The 21294-nt window shown below is 41.3% G+C and overlaps 1 protein-coding gene across 5 annotated transcripts in view; it reads right to left on the reverse strand.

Annotated features, from left to right (window-relative positions):
- dnmbp (dynamin binding protein) overlaps nucleotides 1–21294 on the reverse strand; it is a 47640-nt gene that overhangs the window by 17848 nt on the left and 8498 nt on the right. For 2 of the 5 annotated variants that reach the window (XM_051417573.1, XM_051417572.1), the window contains exons 2-4: nucleotides 15619–15773; nucleotides 14476–14598; nucleotides 9635–11878 (exon numbers count right to left, since the gene is read on the reverse strand). In XM_051417573.1, coding sequence (XP_051273533.1) covers nucleotides 9635–11878; nucleotides 14476–14598; nucleotides 15619–15763 — 2512 coding nt within the window. In that variant the 5' untranslated portion in view covers nucleotides 15764–15773. Of the gene's footprint in view, nucleotides 1–1397; nucleotides 3274–9634; nucleotides 11879–13111; nucleotides 13158–14269; nucleotides 14303–14475; nucleotides 14599–15618; nucleotides 15774–21294 lie in introns of those variants that run through there. The other 3 variants (XM_051417576.1, XM_051417575.1, XM_051417577.1) reach the window with 3 other exon arrangements.

Genomic DNA, 21294 nt, shown 5'->3' on the forward strand with positions numbered 1-21294 from the left:
GTCTTTCTAGGTAACTGGGGGAGGGGTCATGGGGCGCCACCTGCTTCTTCTCAGACACAATAAAGTGAGTCAGAAGAGTGCTCTCTCTTTTTTCGATTCCTCATGAAATACGCTTGCACACACACGCACACATACTGATGGTGTATTAGTTGTTGTTTTTTGTGTTTACAGACTATATTATTATTGTTTATCAGTAAACTCATGTGAACCCAAATCCTCTCAACACCCCCTGTTTACAACTGCCCTTTAAAGTACTTTGTCTGTACTGCACTTTCCAGTACCATTCCCAGTGTCAACAGGTGACGACGTCATTGTCCTAGGGCTGGGTATTTAACCTCAGTACTTTGAGTGCCAACACACTGAAATGTTAGCATCAGATACCTGGTAACATTCTTAGCCTTCATTACTTTTTAGTTTATTACTTTTTAGTTTAGATATTTCCTCATCTAAATCAGGAAACTGACAGATAGACAGATATTTTTAGGCAAGGTTCTTCATTTGACACTAATGCTTCGCATAGTCTGGGTTTTTTAGTTAAAAAAGGGGGTTAAAACATGTTAATGTCTCCCAGACTTCCTTTAAAAGTGTTAAAATGTCTGAAAAGCTTTGAATTTTATTGTGTTGCTAGATCCAAAATTGGTTATCATATTGACCCCAACAGAACTAACATAATAACAGTTAAAGACATGGTTTGTATACCAAACATACTTCAAAGCCACTTCACTCAATTCTACAGTTTTATAGTATATTTATAGAGTATAGTATATACTACTATATCTAGTATAGAGTATTTAAGTGTATCCCTATCTGAAAAAAACAATGAAAAAGACTGACCATTCAGTCATGCAAGAACTGAACGGACTAGTTGTGTGTGCACATAGCATCAGTGATGCAGAGTATTGCAGCAAACAGGAGAACGTCACACAGGGAGAATCACAGTGACAACAAAACCCACAAAACCTGTTTTGCGGGTTCTCAAGCCTACAAATACCTGACTGTTCACTTTCCTGAGCGATAGGTGATACTGACACATGCACACACACAGGTTCCAGCACACACTCTTTAAGGAGGTGGGTCTGGCTAGTCAGCACTTTGAAACCCCCATCATTGATTAAAAGAGCATCTCTGGAGGTCACTAATGATAAGAAGTGACACCAAAGACTGTTGACCTCCCCACCTTGTTTTATCTACAGGGGTTGGGAAGAACAAGAACACTTGCAAACCATGTGTCCTCTTTTATTTTTCAAGATCTGTTTAGTAAAGTTGTACTTGAGCCTTTCTGAACCCTCTAAAAATTAGATTTAGAAACGATCACTAAAGACATACTGTAAGTTCCTCATGCTGTGCAAATATGTACCTGAGTACTTACTCTCACATGACAATATCCTTATGTTTACCTTTCTTTTGTTTCCTTGTGGTGGCAAACTGGGACTTTTGCATGGAGCTTGGAGCTGTTTTCCTGTAGAAGCTGTTACGATCTAGCGAGCCCACATAAACAGGCTTGCGACCCCGTTTTGACCCAACGCTGCCAGCACTCGACTCATATCCCTTTTCCTGCTCGTCATTGTGTTGGTATATAACGGGATCCTCAAAAGAGTACCTTTCCCTGAGCGCCAACTTCTGGTTCTGCTGCTCAACCCATTCCTCACAGTGTGTCTTGCAATCTTTTTTGGGGTATTCCTCATATGATGAATCCACAGACATTGAGCGCAAATCTCGATATCTGTCTCGGGGCTTGTAGTGGGAGCGTTCCCCCTCTCTGGATTCGTGGTGGTCTTCATTCTCCTGGTCGTAGTGGTCCACAGTTCTCTGCTGATAGCGCTCCCTTGCTTTGTAGTGGTCTCTCTTTCTGTGGTCGTAGTGCTCATCTCTCCTGTCATCACCTGTATCCTTGTACCTGTCATAGTGGTCCCTCTCCCTAGGATCACAGCGCTCATCAAGTTCAGAGTCATACTGACCCCTTCCTTTACTGATGGAAGTTTCCTCATGCCTTCGTACATAAACATCCCTGTCTTTATAGTTATTTTCTCTGTGGTCATATCGATCATAGTAATGGTCCTTGGGTTTTCGCTCATCGTAATAGCGGTCCTCCTCTCTACGCTGGTAGTATTCCTTTTCTCTATAGCGATGACTCTCTTTAGAGTCATAATAATCCCTATCATGGTGATGGTAGTGATCACCGTCCCTGTAATTGTCTCTGCGAGCATTGGTATCTTTATGATCATAGTAGTCTTCATACTCACTGTTGTAACTGTCCCGTTCTCTGATATCAGGTTTACGATGTTTCCTGCTGTCATAATATTGCTGCTCTCTGCTCTCATAGCGCTCATTGTATTTCCTGTCATAATGATCCCTGTGCCTGTATTTATCCTTATGATCATACTCATCCAAGTCCCTGTGACTCTTATGGTCATAACGTTCAAAGTTATGGTCATGTTCTCTTACCCGATCATCCCTTCTTCTTCTTTCCTCGTCCAATTTACCATACCCTTCTTGAGTTCTCAAGTCATTATTGTCTTTTTCATGTGGCACTCTGCTGTCCTGGTGGCTGTAATCCTCAGGGCCCTGGTAAAAACAATGTTTGCCTTTCCATTCAGATATCCTCACATCTAGGTGCCCATCCTCTGAACCAGGGTGAAAGTAAACGTCCTGGCCTTGAGGCTGGGGTTGGTGGCAGACATTGCCCTGCCTAATTTGGGCTTGGTTCTCCCATTGTACTGGCCATGGAGCTGGCACATGCACTGGAGGTGGCATCGGCCCACCTATAGGCACCATCATGCCGCCATGTACAGGCATAGGGTAGCCTGGAGCTAGAAGTGGGTCCCCAGGTCTTGCTACCAAGACTGGGCCCTGTGGCTGTCCAGGAGGAACTACTCCATATCCAGGATATCCAACCTGTTGCTGTTGAAGTTGCAGTTGGTGTAGTTGTTGTAAGTGTTGCAGATGGGCCATCCTCTCCCTCTCTCTGGCCCAGCCAGCATCTCCCAGCTCCTCCACACTCTTCCCTCTCTTTACCGGGGGACCAGCTGTATAGTTCCAATCCACTGGACCAAACATGGCTGGGTTGCCATACACTACCGGGCTCTTCATGGCTCTTGCTGTTTATATCAGCCTACCCGGCGCTGATACAGTTTCTTGTTCAACGTGGCGTATTCTCTCTTTCCAAAGTCCTGCATTCCATAACAAAGCGCTGTGGGAGACTCCACCTGTCAGGCATATTGTCTCTAACTCTCCCACTTGTTTTCTCTGTCTCCTCTCTACTGCCTCAGCAGGACTGCCCAGCCCAAGCACCTCCCAGTCTTCAGTGTAACCAAATCGTACCCTCCCCACAGCTATCTCAGCGAATCATGGAAGGAGAGGGGGGGTAGGGTTATTGAAGGAGGGGCCTCCTTGGTTTAATGATTCAGTGGAGTCACATGAGTGGAGGATTAGCCCAACAGCCCCTCCCATTGTTTCAATTGGCTAGTACCTCTGTTTGCAGCATAACAATCTGCTTGGAGCTTGTCTTTGATGGAAGATGCAGACTAACTTCACAGTCTGCCTTTGAGGGGCTTCAGACTTTGGCACCAAATGTTTTTTTTTCACTGCCACAACAATTCTCCATCCTTCCTTGTATCCTGTTTTCTTTGTTTTCGCTATTTCCTGTGGGTTTCACTGCTATGTTCACCAGGCCATTAATGAAGCCTGTAGTGGCAAAAGCAATGGTGCAACTTATTCCTGTCTGTGCATACCACCAGGTAACTTTCAACACTGGTCGAAAGGACATGATATTTGTGGGTTAACTGAAAAAGAACAAAAACTGACCTCAGTCTGTCAGTTTTACTTTGCCCTACATTTCAGGGAGACGCAATCATTTACACATGAAGATGGCCATGTGATTTTGTCTGAAGTCTTTTTTGGGGTAATGAGTGATTGAAAGAGGAGTGTGAAGTAGAAAACAAGTAAAAGGGAAAGATATAAGTAAAGGAAATTTAGATATTCAGAGTGAGTTAATGAATGTGGAGACTGGAATAAGTTTGAGAGCACACAGCCTGATTAGGCAAGAGCAGCTACTGAAAAAGTAGCTGCTGGTGTGTACAATGAGCTATTGTTGAAGACTGTCCCCGCTACACGATCTTTTAGTGTGAGAAAAAACGCAGGCCTATTCATAAAGCTGGAGTATAATATATCCCTCCCCCTTTAACTCTCCATGAAAGAGGCAGACACCAAAGGGACAGGTTTAAAGGACTTGCATACACTCAAGTGCACGTAATACACAGAGACACACATGCAGAATAGCATCAATTTAGCACCAATTAAAATAGTCTAAAATGTAATCAGAAGCTGGAACTTGTTTGTATTCTGAAATCCATCGTTTTTTTCCCTGGATTTATAAATCCATGTAAAATCCAGTTCCTGCTTTTGATTAAACTGCAGTCAAGTTTGCCCAGCCTCGATACACCTTCTCACAAACCTGTACATAAAAATGTACTCTAACTTGAATAAAGTGCTTCACAAACATCACATCTATGGAGCCAAAACAACTAATTTGATACAAAGCAGAGACACATGTAAAGAAAGCCTTTGAATTCTATGTATACACTACAAAATACCCTCTTACTGGATGATTTTATCTTGCACACTTTGTGTATCTTGTTTGCGACAAAACAAGTGAAATACCTGCATGTAATCTTGTTTAAATCCTGTGAAATTGACCAAAAACAACAATTGCTTTGTAACAATAAATTATTTCAAAGATTTTTCTCATTTGTTTTCTTTATCTTGTAAAGAAAAATAATTTAAGGATGAACACTTGTGAAATTCACAAGCCAAAAAATTCACAAGCCAAAACACCGTTTCACACGGTAAGACTGGGCAGAGAAATCTTGCTTAGATTAGACATTGTTCTCTCCTTACGTAAGACTATTTAATTATCAGTGTTAAACATCTCATCTTTCAGTAGCAGAATACGACCGAAACTGTGTGTTTGTGTATGTGTGTCAACTGTAGGAATGTTAACATTCCTCTCAGCGGCTGTGTTAGCTTATGTAAATGTTGCTGTCAAGGACATGATCGACAGTCGCCACATGAAGAAAAAATGGTGTGATGTCCAAGAATAAGGTCATATATCAAACTGTCTAGAGACTAGAACTATCCCAGTTTGCAAGGCTGACTGAGGGAAACCTGAAGCTGAAACAGATCCTCAAAACAGTGTTTAATAGATCAGGCTGTGGTGTCATGGAGGCTGATGGAGGCGTTTTAATATTAGGTTTAAAGAATTAAAGGAGGCTGAAGGTCAAAGGGCTTTAACAAGAAAAGAGGAAATACAAAGCGATAGTGGAGACTAGTGTGTGAGAAAAAGAACGACTAGCAACACACACATTTTAAACTGATTTACAGATGCTTCATCATATTATATACCCCAATTAATATCAGTCATGATATGATACTCAATAATCAATCATTTTAGTCTAAAAGCATCACACACACACACACACACACACACACACACACACACACACACACACACACACACACACACACACACACACACACACACACACACACAGAGTGTAAGGCTGGGCAGTGTTGTTGTATTGTGATTAAATGCCAATATCCTGTTAACACTTTTCAAAATGTGGTTGTCCAAATGAAAGATTCTGAACAATCATGATCCAAACAAAACATAACGAGAGAAATGGGACAAGGCAGCTCATTCAATAGGACATCAATTAGCTTCTTCTGTCTGTGATTTTGTATACATTTGCTATGTTACTGACATCAGAACAATAATGTTATTCATATTGTGATACTGAATCCAGGATATGAAACCTATCTATCTATCACCCTCTCACCCCCATTCACTGTCTTTAATGTTCTTTCTCATACACACAGAAAAATACCTAAAAATCTGAGATCAATCACACTCTGTAAGCATATGATTGATTTTTTCTGTTTTGAGTTTCGGTAATACACCTCTTTCAGCTTCTATGAGGACTTTGAGCTTACCTCTGCACAGTGAAGTGCAGGGAGAGCCCAATGTTGAAGTTACTCCCTGCCTTGCAACAATAAGCTGCCATTGTCTTTCAAACGTCACACTCAGGAACACACCCTACAAAAGCATGGAAAACACTCACTTCTTGGTGAGTATGTGTGTGTGTGTGTGTGTGTGTGTGTGTGTGTGTGTGTAGACACATAGCAATAGGATGACAATGACGCATTTTTTGCAACAAAGATCCTGAGACTATTCTGGATATGTACTATGAATAAAGCATCAAAATGGAAAACAAAAGGAAACATAATATCCTATTCACAAATTATTTTGTGTCTGATGAATGTGTTGGTAATTTCCATATCAAACCTTCTGAAAGGGGAGTGTGCTTGGCTGGTTTTCCCTTCCAGATGCTGAATCCAACTCTTACAAATCACAACACTATCTTGGTCCATTTCCACATCCAACAGTGTTATAAATATCAAAGGAAAAGAGGGATTGAATATTTAATTTTGTTACTGTGAAAGGAGGGTGTAAGAACTCTCACACTCTGTGAGAACTGTAATGTGATCAATGAATGGAAACTATGTGGTCGCATTACCTTCAGTGGCACCTGTGGGCCAGTGGAACACATTCTTGCCTTCAGGCTGATTCCTTTCATAGGCAGACATAAAGATCAGGGATTCACTCATTGACAAGCGAGAGATAAATATCTAACAGGATGTGCCATGTGCATTACAATGCAACAAAAACAGAAACAACAGCTATTTACTAATTATTAGTTTACTGGTAGAATGACAAACAAGATTAAAGCTAGTATGCAATTAGAATAGTCTGGAATCATCCAGTAGTGATCCGATTACCTTAGATGACCTTAGAGAAGATGAATAATAGCCTCAACTGTGATTGTTTTAAAAGGTTTTGATTGCTGATCATTGAGAAACTTGGTAAGTAAAAAAAACCCATTAAATTAGTATCAATGACAAAAAAAAAGAACTGAAGCTAAGATAATGAAATGAGATGCATTAACATTACAAAGAAACTTAGTTGTTACCAGTGAATAGTCTGAAAGCTTCTAAATGAATGACACAATAAACAGCCATTTACTGTGTGTGTGTGTGTGTGTGTGTGTGTGTGTGTGTGTGTGTGTGTGTGTGTGTGTGTGTGTGTGTGTGTGTGTGTGTGTGTGTGGAATAGTGAGAAACAGTGAGCTCTGGTGTTGGAAAATTGATGCAAGTACATCCAATGTCAAGTAGCATCTACAGATAGGAAAGCAAATATCTTTACAAGGATGACTGTTTAACGTGTAACGATTGTTTTTGCCTAATCCAGCAAAGTAAACATCTTAAAAATCAAGATTATCCATTATTTTGCCGAAAAAAATATGCAAGAATTCCGTGTAAGTCAGTATAAGTAGCAAAAGTCAATCTGAAGACTGCATTTAAATTAAACTTAACAGAGCAATGTTTCAGTTTAACAGAGAGCTTCATCATGCATTGTAAAAAAAACATCTCAAAGCAAAACAAGTTTCACTCAGGTGGTTGTGATCTGTGTGATTAATGAGCCACTCTCAGACTGGACCAATCAGACCAGAGCTAGACAACACTGTCTGATACTCCCTTATGGGGGACAACATTTACCTCGATAGAAAGGTTCAAACAGAAAGAAAAACATTAAGATAAATGTCATACAAGAACATGCTGAATTTAATCAGTAACATTAAAGTGATAGCTACCATGGCAACATTATTGCAAAATAACTGATGATTAACAAATGTATTTAATCTAACAATAATATTGCCCAAGAATGACTTCTGCCCCTATTTATCCATTTTTATTACTAAGCTTTTAATAATTAACAACTACACTTCATGTTATAAACAACACCGTTATAAATTAAAATAACAAAATCGTTTACAACTCATTAATATTTACAGCCTGCTTCCCTCATGAGAATTTGAATCCATAAAGGTAAAGTCAATTTGAAACCATCTCAACAACTACTGTCTGTGCCCTTAAGCAAGGCACTAAAACCGCAAACTGCTGCACTGACTCAATAACCAGTGAGCGGAGAGCTGCCGCTGTAGTAAGCCGTTCCCAGCTGTGGCTATTAGCACAAGTGAAAAACAGCAACAATGCTCAGTCCACATAACTCTGATGGTCTGACAAATAACCTTGAGAAATGCAGTCTTGAGTTAAAGCCTACCTGCCCCCCTGTTGGACCTGGCTTCCCGTGTGAGTCCAAACAGTGTAGAGAGGTGTGCCAGGGGCCATGTCACAGCTCGCCACAACCACACTTTGGGTCCCGCTCTAGAGTGGGCCATATTGTCTCCACTACTGCAAAAAAAAATCCCCCAAAAAACCACAACTAGTGTATTCCCTCTCCTTACTGCTTTTGAAAAAGATGATGGAGGAAAAGGATGAAAGGTGCAGAGAGAGGAAACTGGGAAAAGAGGTAGGAAAGAGAGATGGGACTAAAAGAAAGAGAGGGGTGGAAAAAGAGACAGAGGCCCATGTGCATTGCTTACCCTCTCACTATGTGCAGGAATGCTCCTCGTACCTATGTGAAAAAGTGTTGGGCTGCCAAAGACAGCACTGTGCACCCGGACAGTATGAAATGGCAAACACAAATCAAGTACATAACTATTGTTTTGATATTGATACATGTGATTCATGTGTGTTGCCTTTAAAAACTTAAAAAAGTGTTCTAACAATTTATTGTAGATTGAAATGATAAAATCAGTCATGTCGAAAGAGATGTGAAAGCTGATACTATTAATACATACAAACTTAGTCAAACTCAAACAGTACCTGACAAAACTAACCCCAAATCTATAAAATGCAACATGCTGGTTTCTACCACATTTGCTATACTTTTCTAAATTAACATTGTAGTGAGACAAAGCAAATTCCTCAATATGCACACACACACACACACACACACACACACACACACACACACACACACACACACACACACATTGTTATGATAACCCTTAATTTAAATACACATTTGCTTCCACCGATCATTGCGGACCGTAAATAGGGATGTCTTGTTTGCATAGTTCGCAGTGGAATTTGAATAACTAGTGCATGTCTGTGTGTGTGTGTGTGTGTGTGTGTGTGTCTCTCTCTGTCGGGATCTGGATCGGGAGAACAAGTCGAAGAGGAAATCTGGTGGCTCATGTTTAGATTCCTTCTATATTACATTTTGTCTTCAGTGAATCGGTATTACTTTTAGAACTGACCTGCAGGCAACAGGGCCTCAGAAGTGAACTATGACATCAAGTAAAACAAATTCAGCTTTATTTGTCTTCTCTTCTTCATTGTTTCTATCTAATCCCTTCTGCTACAGTAGCTGCGTAACTGAGTAGTAAATTAAAAAAAGGAAAACCAGAAGAATCTACATTAATACATGTTGACAAAGTATGTCGTCTTTGTGGGTGTTTGCCTGCCTGTCTGATGTTTCTTGATGTCAATAAGCAATTTTTAAACTCTGGCACTTGTTCTGTGATCATCACCTCTAAAATGGCCAATTTTGAGTCCCACCAAAGTCCTTTGTTGCATGTTATTGCAATATGTCTACGGTCTACTATCTAATAAAGGCATCATAGTCCAAAAATACTCCCACTCCCACTCCCAAGCCACTACCCAAGAGTCTTACCTTGTAGCTGCTGCTGCTCCAGGGCCAGTGTCTCCAGCGTGTAGTTGCAGAACTCCAGATTCTCCATGGCTTGAATACGGGCTGTCTCATCCTCCTCCTCCTCCAACATGGTCCGGAGTTCCTCTGCTGTGTGTGCGTATGCCTCCATGTCGTGCTCCACCTCCTGTAGCCGTAGCAGCAGCTGGTACCTTTCTTCCTCTTCCCTCTGTCTCTGACTCTCCAACTCCATCTCTCTCTCCAGCTCATTCTCAGCTTCCAGCTGGCTCTGGATTTCACGTTCCTGAGCAGCTGCAAGGTCACCAAACTCAGCCTGTCCTTCTGTTATTTGGTCGAGGACGTTAATGGCTGGTTCTTCGGGAGTGTAGAAGATGGGATTGCTGGTTGGAGGAGCAGTATTTTGTCTCGGGCAACGAGGAGGAGGACGTGGAGCAGGGCGGGCTGGTCTGTATGCAGCTGGGGCGGGGGGACGAAGGACTCTAGGACGGGGAGGAGGAGGGCGAAGGGTCCTGCGCCTCTCCAGTGAGGAAGAGGCAGAGTTCGACCGCGAGAGGTTGGACACCGGTGAATGCAAGGAGCCTCGGATGATATCGCTTTCATCGCTGTAGTCCAGGATAGAAAAGTGGCGTGAGATACGGGAATGCTGGCTCAGGTCGCCCAAAGAAGACATGTCCCCGTGAGCACTGGAACACATGTTAGTATCACTATATGAAGTAGTCAGGCTTTTCTCAAATTCGAAAAGCTGCTGGGTTAGCTTGGCCTCCAGGTCACCCGCTGAGGTTGCCAGGGCATCTAAGGTGATGGATGTTGGCAGTAAACCATTGGGACCACGCTTCATCTGCTCGGTACGCCGTGTCTCAGCACTGCCCATCATCATATCAGCATCACTGACACTAGCATGGCGAGTTAGCCTTTTCTGCTTGTGGCCCTGAGCAAGGTTAAACAATGCCTGGCCAAGACTGGCACTTTTGTTATTGGTAGTGGAATCATCCGTTGGTGGCCTCTGGTAGTATCTGCTGTCTTTAGACCAACCAGACTGAGTGCTAGGGAGGGTTAGGCTATGGGTTAGTTTGGACTGTAAGGATCGAGAGCTACCATTGGTATACTTAGACTGACTTGTGCCGGAAGAGGGGCCATGGTGCCTTTGGCTACGTGCAGGCAGGCTAGGCCGAGATGGGAGTCTGGGTCTTGCTGGAGGAATGGATTTGGGTCTCTGAGGCCCTCTCTCTGCTGGGGCGACAGGTCTACGTGGCTGAGAGTCAGGCCTGCCACCCCTATCTCTCTGTCCTCTGTTGTTAGTTTGAGCTTCAGTGCTTTTGTTCTCATTTTGCCACCTCCGCTCTTCAGCCCTCTCAAAGTAGTCCAAGTCCCACACTGTATGATCCTCATATGTCCTCCATTCAGGATCTTTCTCTGACCCATTGGGACATAAATGGCCTGAGCTGTATTCAGAAGTACAGCTGTTCTCCTGGTCTTCTTCTGGTTCAGCAGCATTTGTTTCCTCTGCAGGTTTCTGCTCATCGTCCTCTATTTTGACAAAACGATGAGGAAAAATACCACGTCGCCCTCGCAGCTCCCCCTCCAGCCAACCATCTTCCAAAGTGCTAATAACACGAATGCGATCCCCCATATCAAAGTCCAACTCGCCAGGTTCCATGGCCCGAAACTCATACAGTGCCACAACATAGACACCGCCCTCTTCCTCTTCCTCTTCTTCTACTACAGCCTCCTTTTGCTCCTCTTCCTCTCTCACAAAAACCTCTCCTTCTTCTACACCTTCCTCCTCAGTCCCCTCTCCTGCATCATAAGGGTCCTCGTAGCCTAACTGTTCAGAATCATTGTTCAAATACTGGCAGTCTACGGGCTCCTGAGGTGATCGGAGGGGACCCAGGAGCTCCACAAAGCCCTCTGGGAAGATGCCCCTGCGGCCTTCCAGCTCCCCCTGGAACCAACCTGGCTCGGGCAGGCCAGTGATGATGATCAAGTCCCCTTCACGGAAGTCCAGCTCCTCATTGAGCTGCGCATGGAGGCTCATAAGTGCCTGGGCCTGGCCCAGGGCATAAGGTGGGAGCTCTAAAGCCTGAGCCTGAGCTGAGCGTTCAGACAGTTGCCTGGACCGCCCTGAAAGGTTTAGCTCCTTCACACACGATGTGGGGAAGAGACCACGGACGCCCCAGGCATTACAACCACGCTGCCAGGTTTCTCCGAGGTCCATGGACCCTCCTGCTTCTCCGACAACCACATCACCTAGAGATATATAGAAACACATTGAGGACATTAAACATTACTGTTGTGAATCATATTGCTAAGTTCCACAAGGTCTTATTCTCAGGTGTTATATTATCATTTGAAATATTTTTCATAAGAGGGGAGTTGTAAGCACTGAGAGAAATGCACTGAAACAAAGCGGGGAAGCTTCAGGATGTAAAGGAAGGGACAGGAGACACAGGCTGTCCTGCTGGTTGCTCTAATAAATCTATAGTGTATATATTGTGTACGGGGCAGCCGACAGGTGTTCCTGGATTAGGTACGTGATTTGTTTTGGGGGTTTTTCTGCATACTGCACACTGGTGGGGATAAGATAAGCTAAGATGTTCCTTTATTGATCCCCCTTAGGAGAAATTCAAGATTGACACAACAGCATAGGGCAAAGTAGTGCAAAAGAGAGTACAATAATAATAAATTATAAATTATTACAAAATATAATAGAAAATATAAGACTATAAATTAAAGTACATACACTATGCAATATTCAAGTCGGAATGGTGTGCAAATATATAAGCAAGTACTAAATACTGGGATAATAATCAACTAAATTGAACTGAACTAAATTGACTTGATATAACCTGAATGGAATTAGAAGAGTATAGTACCAGCTATTTCAGACATTTTTCTCAAAATCTCTGTCTACATTCAGGTAGTGCTGGTCCCATTGTATCTGAGTAATTTATTGAGTCATTTTAGATAACCTTTATTGTTGCATTCCTTATAACTGTACTAGGGTCAGCACTGCTGCTAATGTATCTGGAGAGTCAGGAATCTAACTGGTCAGCCAGAAGTCATGAGGGTCGCATTCCAAAGACCTGCGGCTCCACCTCCCATTGTGTCTGGGACCAAAACTGGCACACAGCCAATGGGGGCCATGGAAATTCATACTGGAAATGAACATTTTGACTCTCAAATGGCCAGTTAAGACTGTTTCCTATGTTTCCTATGATCCAGGAAGTGTTATTTAGCTATTACAATACAAAAACATACTGGAATATTGTTGTTGATTAAATTTGGGTTGAATCAAAATCAAATAAGAAATATGTATGTATGATAAAGGGACACTGAATTAATTATGGATTAATTATTTGATTTAAAATATTATTTTGTTAAAATCAACTTTTAATGCACAGTTCAATTCTCAATACTTCAACTACTACAGCTATAACTACAATCCTAATAACATTAAAAAAAGAGAATAAAAAGTTTTACCGATGTAAAAGATCTCTGCAAACATCAGTGCCTGAGAATGTTGTGACTGACAAACCAGAAAAAACAACAACTAATGTAACCATTTGAGACAATTCAAGAATATGAAAATGAAATAAAAAGTCAACTGAAGACAGTCTGTGCAGGTTTCAGTTAGGCTCTGGGGACATCTAGTGGGGAGTTTTGGAAAGTCACTTTGTGTGTAGGTAAAGTGTCATTGTTATGTGGCGCTGTAGCAATTAATTTTCTACTGAGGTTAATTAACAACGTAGAGAGGTCTTTATGATTTGCTCAAGAGAACAGTGACCTGCGAAGGGTTAGGTGTAGATGTATTACTTATTAGCTTATCTGAAAATCAAAGATTTACTGCAAGCAAGAATTTTCACATTTGTGCATTATAAGGGTCTTTAAAGACAAATTAATAATTGGACTTTCGATGGGGGCACAATAAACTGCCATAATCTACAATTCAATTTTATCTTACTGACTCCACAAAATGAAAAATGTAAAAACAGGAAGAAAATAACTGAATTCCATTTTGCTACTTTAATACTTTAAACAAAGCAGTGTAAATGTACAAACTAGAAACCAAATAAAACGAAATCAGAAGCAAACCTGCTGACGCTGAAGCTGAATGTGAACGTAGTATGTATGTGGGGTTTCTTTACATCTTACTCATACCTCATGGCATCAGTTCTAACTTGTCTTTAGACATTTCCTGTGGGTGCACAAAGTGACCTTTGCCTTCTTCCTGAATCAATTTTCTAGAGAAGCTCCACCCGACGTTACAGCAGCGTGACATACAGGTTTGTTACTTGTTTGTAGGTCTTAGGTTGTTTATGTTTTGAAATGACTGGACCGTCTTAGTTTACCATATAAATACCATACACACAAGTAAGATTAACTTTCTAAGAGGATGCCATCAAGGAAAACCATGCCTTGTCTCCATACACTATGGTCAATGCACTCAGTGCTTGCTTTGTTACAGTATGATTTGCATAAAGAATTATGTTTTTCACTAATTTTGTTGCACAGTTATTAGTACGATACATGCTACTATTAAGATTGAGTGCTTTAGTCCCAGTTTGTGGCAGTGGAGACAAGGCATCAGTCACAATGTCCAACACACAACTACACTACAACACAAAACCAACAATTTACCTGAGCACAGCGACATCAACATGTAGCGTTAAGCTAAGTGAGAAAACATGACCCATTAGAGTTAAAAGCAGTACCACTTAAAACAGTGTTTGGCTTGTGTTACACCCAGTTACATCCAGTATCCCGTGCCTCTGACAAAAGGCCTCGGCTTTTATGACTAGGAGTGATTCATACATCCTTATCGTCTGCATGCAGTACGTCCGTACCTCTTTTAAGGGACAGGTTGCCCGGCTCTGCTGAGCTGAAATCATTGATGCACACATACAGCCTGTCTCCAGGCTTGGTGCTAGGAATGGTAACCTCTTCCACAAAGGTGCTGGGAAATTGACCTGTAGACAGGAGACAGAGGAAGAACACAATTGGATGACTACAGTGAACACAATGAAAATGAAAAGCATCTCCTACTACATGCCTGATACTTCTGTTACCTCAAGACAATGACAACAGTGACTCACAGATGTTATCCGGATGCAGTCATGCAAATCATCCTAATTTTATCATTTGCAGAAGTGTGTACTTTTGTGTGCTATTTTCAAAATCACTACCAGGACCAGTTCAGGTACTACTTGGTACTGAAAAAAAAATGAAGACAAAGATCTACAGGCTACACATTGCTCTCTTTTTGGGAGTTTTGCAGCGGTCAAAAACAAATTAAAATATCTGGAGTATATGTTAATGTCACAAAGGGGATTTTCATCTTTCCAGGGAAGTCATGCCATTAATGTATTGATATCATTTGTGTTTTCCAGGAGCAGTTTAGCAAGCCCACACTGAGTTCCCATCTGCACTTCCCCTATGAGGGAATCCCCTTGTCATCTTAAGTGATGTTCAAGTCTTGGAAAACTTGAGTGGATTTCTGTAAGCTTGACTCTTCAAGGGCTGAGAGAGCGAGAGAACAATGATGTACGCTTCAGGGTCACATCTTGCCCAGAATGCATTGTGATCCTTCGCTGTTTCCTCTGCAAGATGTGCAAGTGAACATCAAGTGATGAAGAACTTATTTATGAAAGATCTGCAATACTTTACAACCGTTTTGATTATTCTCAATTACCAGATATGTTTAAGGGCAAAAATGTTTAATTGTTAATCCCCTGCACCCCTCAAACCCTTCCACCTTACTCTCCCAGTGGCCTGTACTGGACAGATAGTGTAATCATTACACTATCTTACACTGTAATGCATTACAAAATGTGGGGAGGAAATGAACCAGTCATCAATTATTAGAATTATTAGAATTAGATTAGACGTGTAGTTTTTCCATTAGGCTTAAGTTATTTGTGGTAAACAAAGTGCATAAATGTTCAACTATATAGGTCTATTTATAGTAATACTGACCCCTGACATCTTACCTGTGACGCCATCTTTGTTACCAAGCAACCAGAACTCATCCAGGACACTGAGCACCTCGATGACATCACCAGTGAAAAGGGGCAGCTCTTCGGAGACGCTGGGGAGAAACTCGAACACGGCACGCACCACCGATCCTGCTTCCATTACTCATAACCTATAGAGGTAAAAAAAAGAGAGAGATTAAGAGATAATTCCCACACTGTTATATTATAAAAATGCATGAAGATTTAAAAACAAAATGCTAAAAGGGCAAAACTTTAATAAGAAAATATCAGGATGCAGGTCATTCCCATGAGGGAATGTGTCTCAGTTTAAGGCACACTGCTGCTATTCAAAATCCTCACCATACAAATCAACAAATGCCTCACAGAGTGAGCTTTCCTGAAACAACACCAAATGAAAGGGGAAGTGAGAGCGTGAGAAACCTACAATAAAAAGCAGAGAGAAAAGACCGAGAAAAGCAAAAAAGAGCGAGCTGTACTTAAGAAGGCTGAAGGACATTCCTCAACACTCTTCTATCCTTCTCCTGTTTCTCTGCGTTCTCATGAGGAAACACAGGGTTGGTGTGTACAGTGACCAGAGCTCAGTGTATTCTGGGGGCAGATGCAATAGCTTAAGACATTTTATATCACACAGACATGTAGGTCAAGTATTTCTACCGTCTACTGTATATCTCTGACCTTTGTGCCTCTTAACACAATCACTCTTACACTTTCCAGTCACCAATATAAGCTTGCTTCTTTCATGCAACGCAATAAAAATATGAGTTCTTATGATATTGTATCTCATTTTAGAGTGGAGCTTTTGAATGGGTGTAATTTCACACGTTTTTCTGTGTGTGTGTGTGTGTGTGTGTGTGTGTGTGTGTGTGTGTGTGTGTGTGTGTGTGTGTGTGTGTGTGTGTTCACTTCTGACATGGCATGTGTTTGCAATTGCTGATGATTGGCCTAAAAATATGCACAAATGGGATCAAAATTATGCTTGTGAGAGGAAGCCGTATACTTGGAAATCCATCACTTTCAGGCACGTAAAACTTAGATTATTCAAATTGGTGCTCAATCTCTTGACTGTTTTAATTATCAGCAAAATGAGTAAACACACACTACACAACACAAAAAAATGCATTTAATATGTGCTTCACCAGCCCTTGTGTATCATTATCTGGAGACAGACTAACCACAGGTGGGGATGGACACGCTGAAAGGGATGGGAAATGAGAGAAGAGGGCTGTAGTTTGCCACAGTCAATGGGGCCTCTGTTAAGTGGGCCGATGAAGCCGGGGGGGGAACAGGGCTCTAGCTCAGTTCAGTGCCACTGTCTCTGGGGGGAGACGTGGCTCAGGTTATCCTGGACGTCGTTGTGGAGGCAGATAGAGGGGACAAATGACCAACATTAACAGAAGAAAGAAAACAACACTGAATATGTGAGTGTGTGCGTATGTGCAGGCGGTTGCTTCTCGGTGAAGGTTAAGCTGTACTGCTTTGCTTAACAAAAAGCCGTTAGTGGTCACTGTTCGGTGAAGTAGGTTGTGAACTCAACCCCACATAGTGTTAAAGCCACAGTGAAACCCAAGCCAAGGCATTAACTAATACAAGCCGATGGGAAGTGTCCAAGTAGAGGCTAAACAACACAGCAGGCAATGAGCACAAACAGCCTGTGTATCCGTTTACTGAATGAAACAGAGGCCATGTTGTTGTTCATGTTTTGTTATTGTGCATTCATCTAATCCATTTTATTTAAATAATAAAATGTGATGGAATATCAAAATATAGCAGGCTGACCAACATGAAGCATACTCAACTCATCTTTTTGCTTATCCTCTGGCTGAAATGAAACAATGCCTGCGAGGCAGACACCATGGCAAATTAAACATGTCCTGACATGCACACAGGTGAACATGTATCAGCCATCTTGGAGGAATGGTTTCCACGAAACAGTGAGTGATAATGATCTACGCAACAATTCACAGCCTCACCTCTCTCATTTTATAAAACAGATCCCTGTAAAGAGACACACATCTTAGGAGGAAGGTCTCAACAGGAATGACTGAATTTGTGGGTTTGGCAGATAAGAAGTAAATAAAGATAACTCATCTCTCTCAGGCACTCTAATTTGTCAAGTTAAGAGTAAAAAAAGCTCTCCAGGACACCAAGCGAGACTGTGCTGCCTTTCTGACAGCTCATCACAAATAAAATAAGGGTTTTCTTCTCAGTGTGACAGGACAGACAAATAAAGTTTACAAAACGATATGCTGTTTTTGAAATTCTAATTTACTGGAAATTCACAGTACGTTTTATATTATAAATAGATTTTTTGATATTTTATGGCAAATGTAAATTAATTAAACCATGATCTAAATAACTAATGACTTCTAATGGATGGCAGTGGTATTGTTACGTTTCTCAAAGATTTCTCTAAATGTCTACAACCTATACTGCTGTCTATTGAAGAGACAGCAGTGAAACTAAAGAGTAATTAAACTGAAGCTTGCTATTGCTTTCTCAATGTCTTAATCTAACAGGACATCAAAAATGACATCAGACCTCTTTTCTTGTCTTCGTGGTGGTGTGAATGCAATCTTCTTTGCACATCACTTGTTTAGACTGATGATATCAACGTCAACTGACCTCAAACTTAATGTTGTTGAAACCAACAGTAGTACATGTATTAAATGTACCACTTTCCACCACTTGACTCTGTGCACCTTGTCAACTCCGGCCTGCCAACCACAGCTGAGCTTACAACCAACACCCAGAAACCTCTCACCCACCTGACTGCAGTGCCAGGACCTGCAAAGAGTCACTGGGCTGCTGCAGCTTTCTTGAAGTTAATCCTTAGATCTGAGCCAGCCAGGCAAGCTCCTTAGTGTTATTTATGGGTCTGTCAGTGTGTCAGTGTCTCTGTGCTTGGTGACTTTTACACCCTGCTCTGGCAGATGTCAAACCAAGCTGACTGGAAAAAGTTTCGTTTTCCAGTGACGCTGTGGTCCCATACAGTAGTTTTAATTTTACAATTACAAAACACAGGACGGCCGACACGTGAATATAATTTAATTAAAGTTTGACATTGTAAATGTAAAAGAAAAAAAGTGCTGAATCATTCTGGTTCCTTTAAAAGATACAAAACAAATGTTGTGCTTCCGCCAAGACATGCAAATAGCAGATACTAAAATGATTTAGTGCCACATGAATAACCACATAAACACTTCATTAACTGTGTGTCTGTTAAGTGACAGTACAGTGTAAGCAGGGCTGAGTTGGCCCAAAACTAAAATATCTCAACTTTTTAAATGATTTTCCATGAAATTACATACAGACATTCATGGTCTGTAGAGGATACATTTTAATGACTGCCATCATCAGGTCAAAATTTAAATTTGCTTTGCTTTTATGACTTTATGAACTAAAATCAGCCTCTGGATTATTTTATGTTTAATGCCAATTAGCAAATGTTAACATGCTAACACACTCAACTAAAGCTGTGATCAAGGTTAACATTACACCTGCTAAACATCAGCATGTTTCCATTGCTTACATTAGCATTTAGCTCAAAGCACCACTGTGCAGCCTCAGTGTGCTTAGTCTTATTATCTCAACTGCCATAGGTTTAGTACACACTAAACAGGTGAATGTGTTATTTAGCTGCACTGCTGCCTTTAGAAGATATACTTTATTGATCCCCTAGGGGAAATTGTTCTTTTCACTCTTTTTATATATATATACACACACACACACACACACACACACACACACACACACACACACACACACACACACACACACACACACACACACACACACATACATTCACACACACACACACAGGCTGAAATGCAAACTTCATGCACTTGTGGACATGCAAAGGGGAGAGAGATGGTGGAGTGATGGGGCTGCAACGTTAACAGCGCCCCATGAGCAGGTTTTGGGGTTAGGTTGCCTTGCTCAAGGGCACCTCGGCAGTGCACAGGAGGTGAAACTGAATCAGCATAACACAATGCTAAGCTTCCACATGATATTACATAACAAAACCCTCCTCGATAATATCTAGTTTAATGTCTGATCATCACTACTAAGGCCCAGCACTACTTCAAACGTGTCTCAGCCTATTTAACTGAGGACAAGAGTAATTAGTTTCAATTTCTATCCAGCTGATTCTGTTCATGCTTCACTTTGTAGGCCAATATCACATTTACACTGCACAAATTAAATTAAACAGCTGCAAGCATTAATTAAGGATCTTGCTGATGCACAATACAAAAATCTGAACATACATTATACACACAGCATACATATCTCTCCTCTCTTCTGCAAATACCAAAACACCAACAAGTTTCACATCGCCAAAATAAATGTAAAAGGAAGTAAAACACGCGTAAATAACTTTCTTCATTTTCCTCTCATTGTAAAAAACATACGGTGCATGTCTGTGCTTTGAGTCTACTTCTGACTCACAGCCTCTCCAGCTGAAGACCATTTTGTTTGGATTTGAGAAAAAAAAAAGGGAGGGAAAACCGAGATCACTTCAGGAGTAGCATGCGTGTCTGGAGAAAACCACACTGGCAGTGTACCAGTGCCAGACTTTCCCAGATTGATTTCAATGGAAGGCATCTTTTTAGAAATGCACACAAAAAAACAATGTATATTTTTACAAGAAGCCACCTCCTCCACAAGATTCTCCTCCTCAGAGTTCATCAAAGAAATGGACTATGTTTACTGCTTACACACCACAGCAGAACACGTCTTGGAAAAGTACAAGGGGCATTTCACACACTGAAAGGGCTTCATAACAAAACTTAAACAGGTGTGTCTCTTCTATTAGGATTTATGAGGTCTTGATAAGCAATGGGACTCTGATCATGACTAAGTATCCTGGAACAAACTCCTGACAACAGAGAAAACTATTTTACCAGTAAAGAAAAAAAACATTCCGCATCTTAGGGTTGTTATTTTTTATTTATTTTAAACTCAATGTAGTCCCTCAATATTGGGTCCTAAACGCATAATTTTAGAAAGAATCTTAAGTTGTCTACCGCTTCAATAACACTGATAATGCAAGAACACTGGGCACTGAGAGCTTCTTTTCAGAGGAGATGGGGTGAATGGGAAGGGGTAACTGGGACTAGTGTGTGCCACTTGGCACCGTCCTGGAGAAAGTAACAGGATTACGACAGACAGCTAAATCAACAGCTGCACACACACACACACACACACACACACACACACACACACACTGTATATGTACTCACACTTCACAGCTGACAGTGGGACAAAGCACCAACTGTGTGACCTGAGACATGGCTCTGGAACCATCATCACTCTTTACTAAACTATCTGTGCTTGTGTGTTGCTGCTGCGTGTAACGTAACTGATCGCATTAGATGCAATTTAAACAAGGATAAGCATGTGATGGAGAGTCTGCTGTAAATTGCTTAAGTGAGCAGTAGTGAGAAAGGCTTCCATGTTGTCTCAATGTCAAAAGCAAAACATTTGTCTTTTCACTCCAATTAATGCAAACTGATTATGTAGACCAATCTACATGAACGTGATTACATCTAATTCATTTATAAATGTAGTCTGAAAAGTAATTATTGGTAAAAATGAAAGTAAAATTGCACTGTAAGGCTAACTAGAGCACTGTATGCTTACCTATAACAGCAGCATGCAAAAAAATGAAAC

The sequence above is a fragment of the Dicentrarchus labrax genome, unplaced genomic scaffold (assembly GCF_905237075.1).
Source record: "Dicentrarchus labrax unplaced genomic scaffold, dlabrax2021, whole genome shotgun sequence".
In the NCBI taxonomy this organism is placed as follows: Eukaryota; Metazoa; Chordata; class Actinopteri; family Moronidae; genus Dicentrarchus; species Dicentrarchus labrax.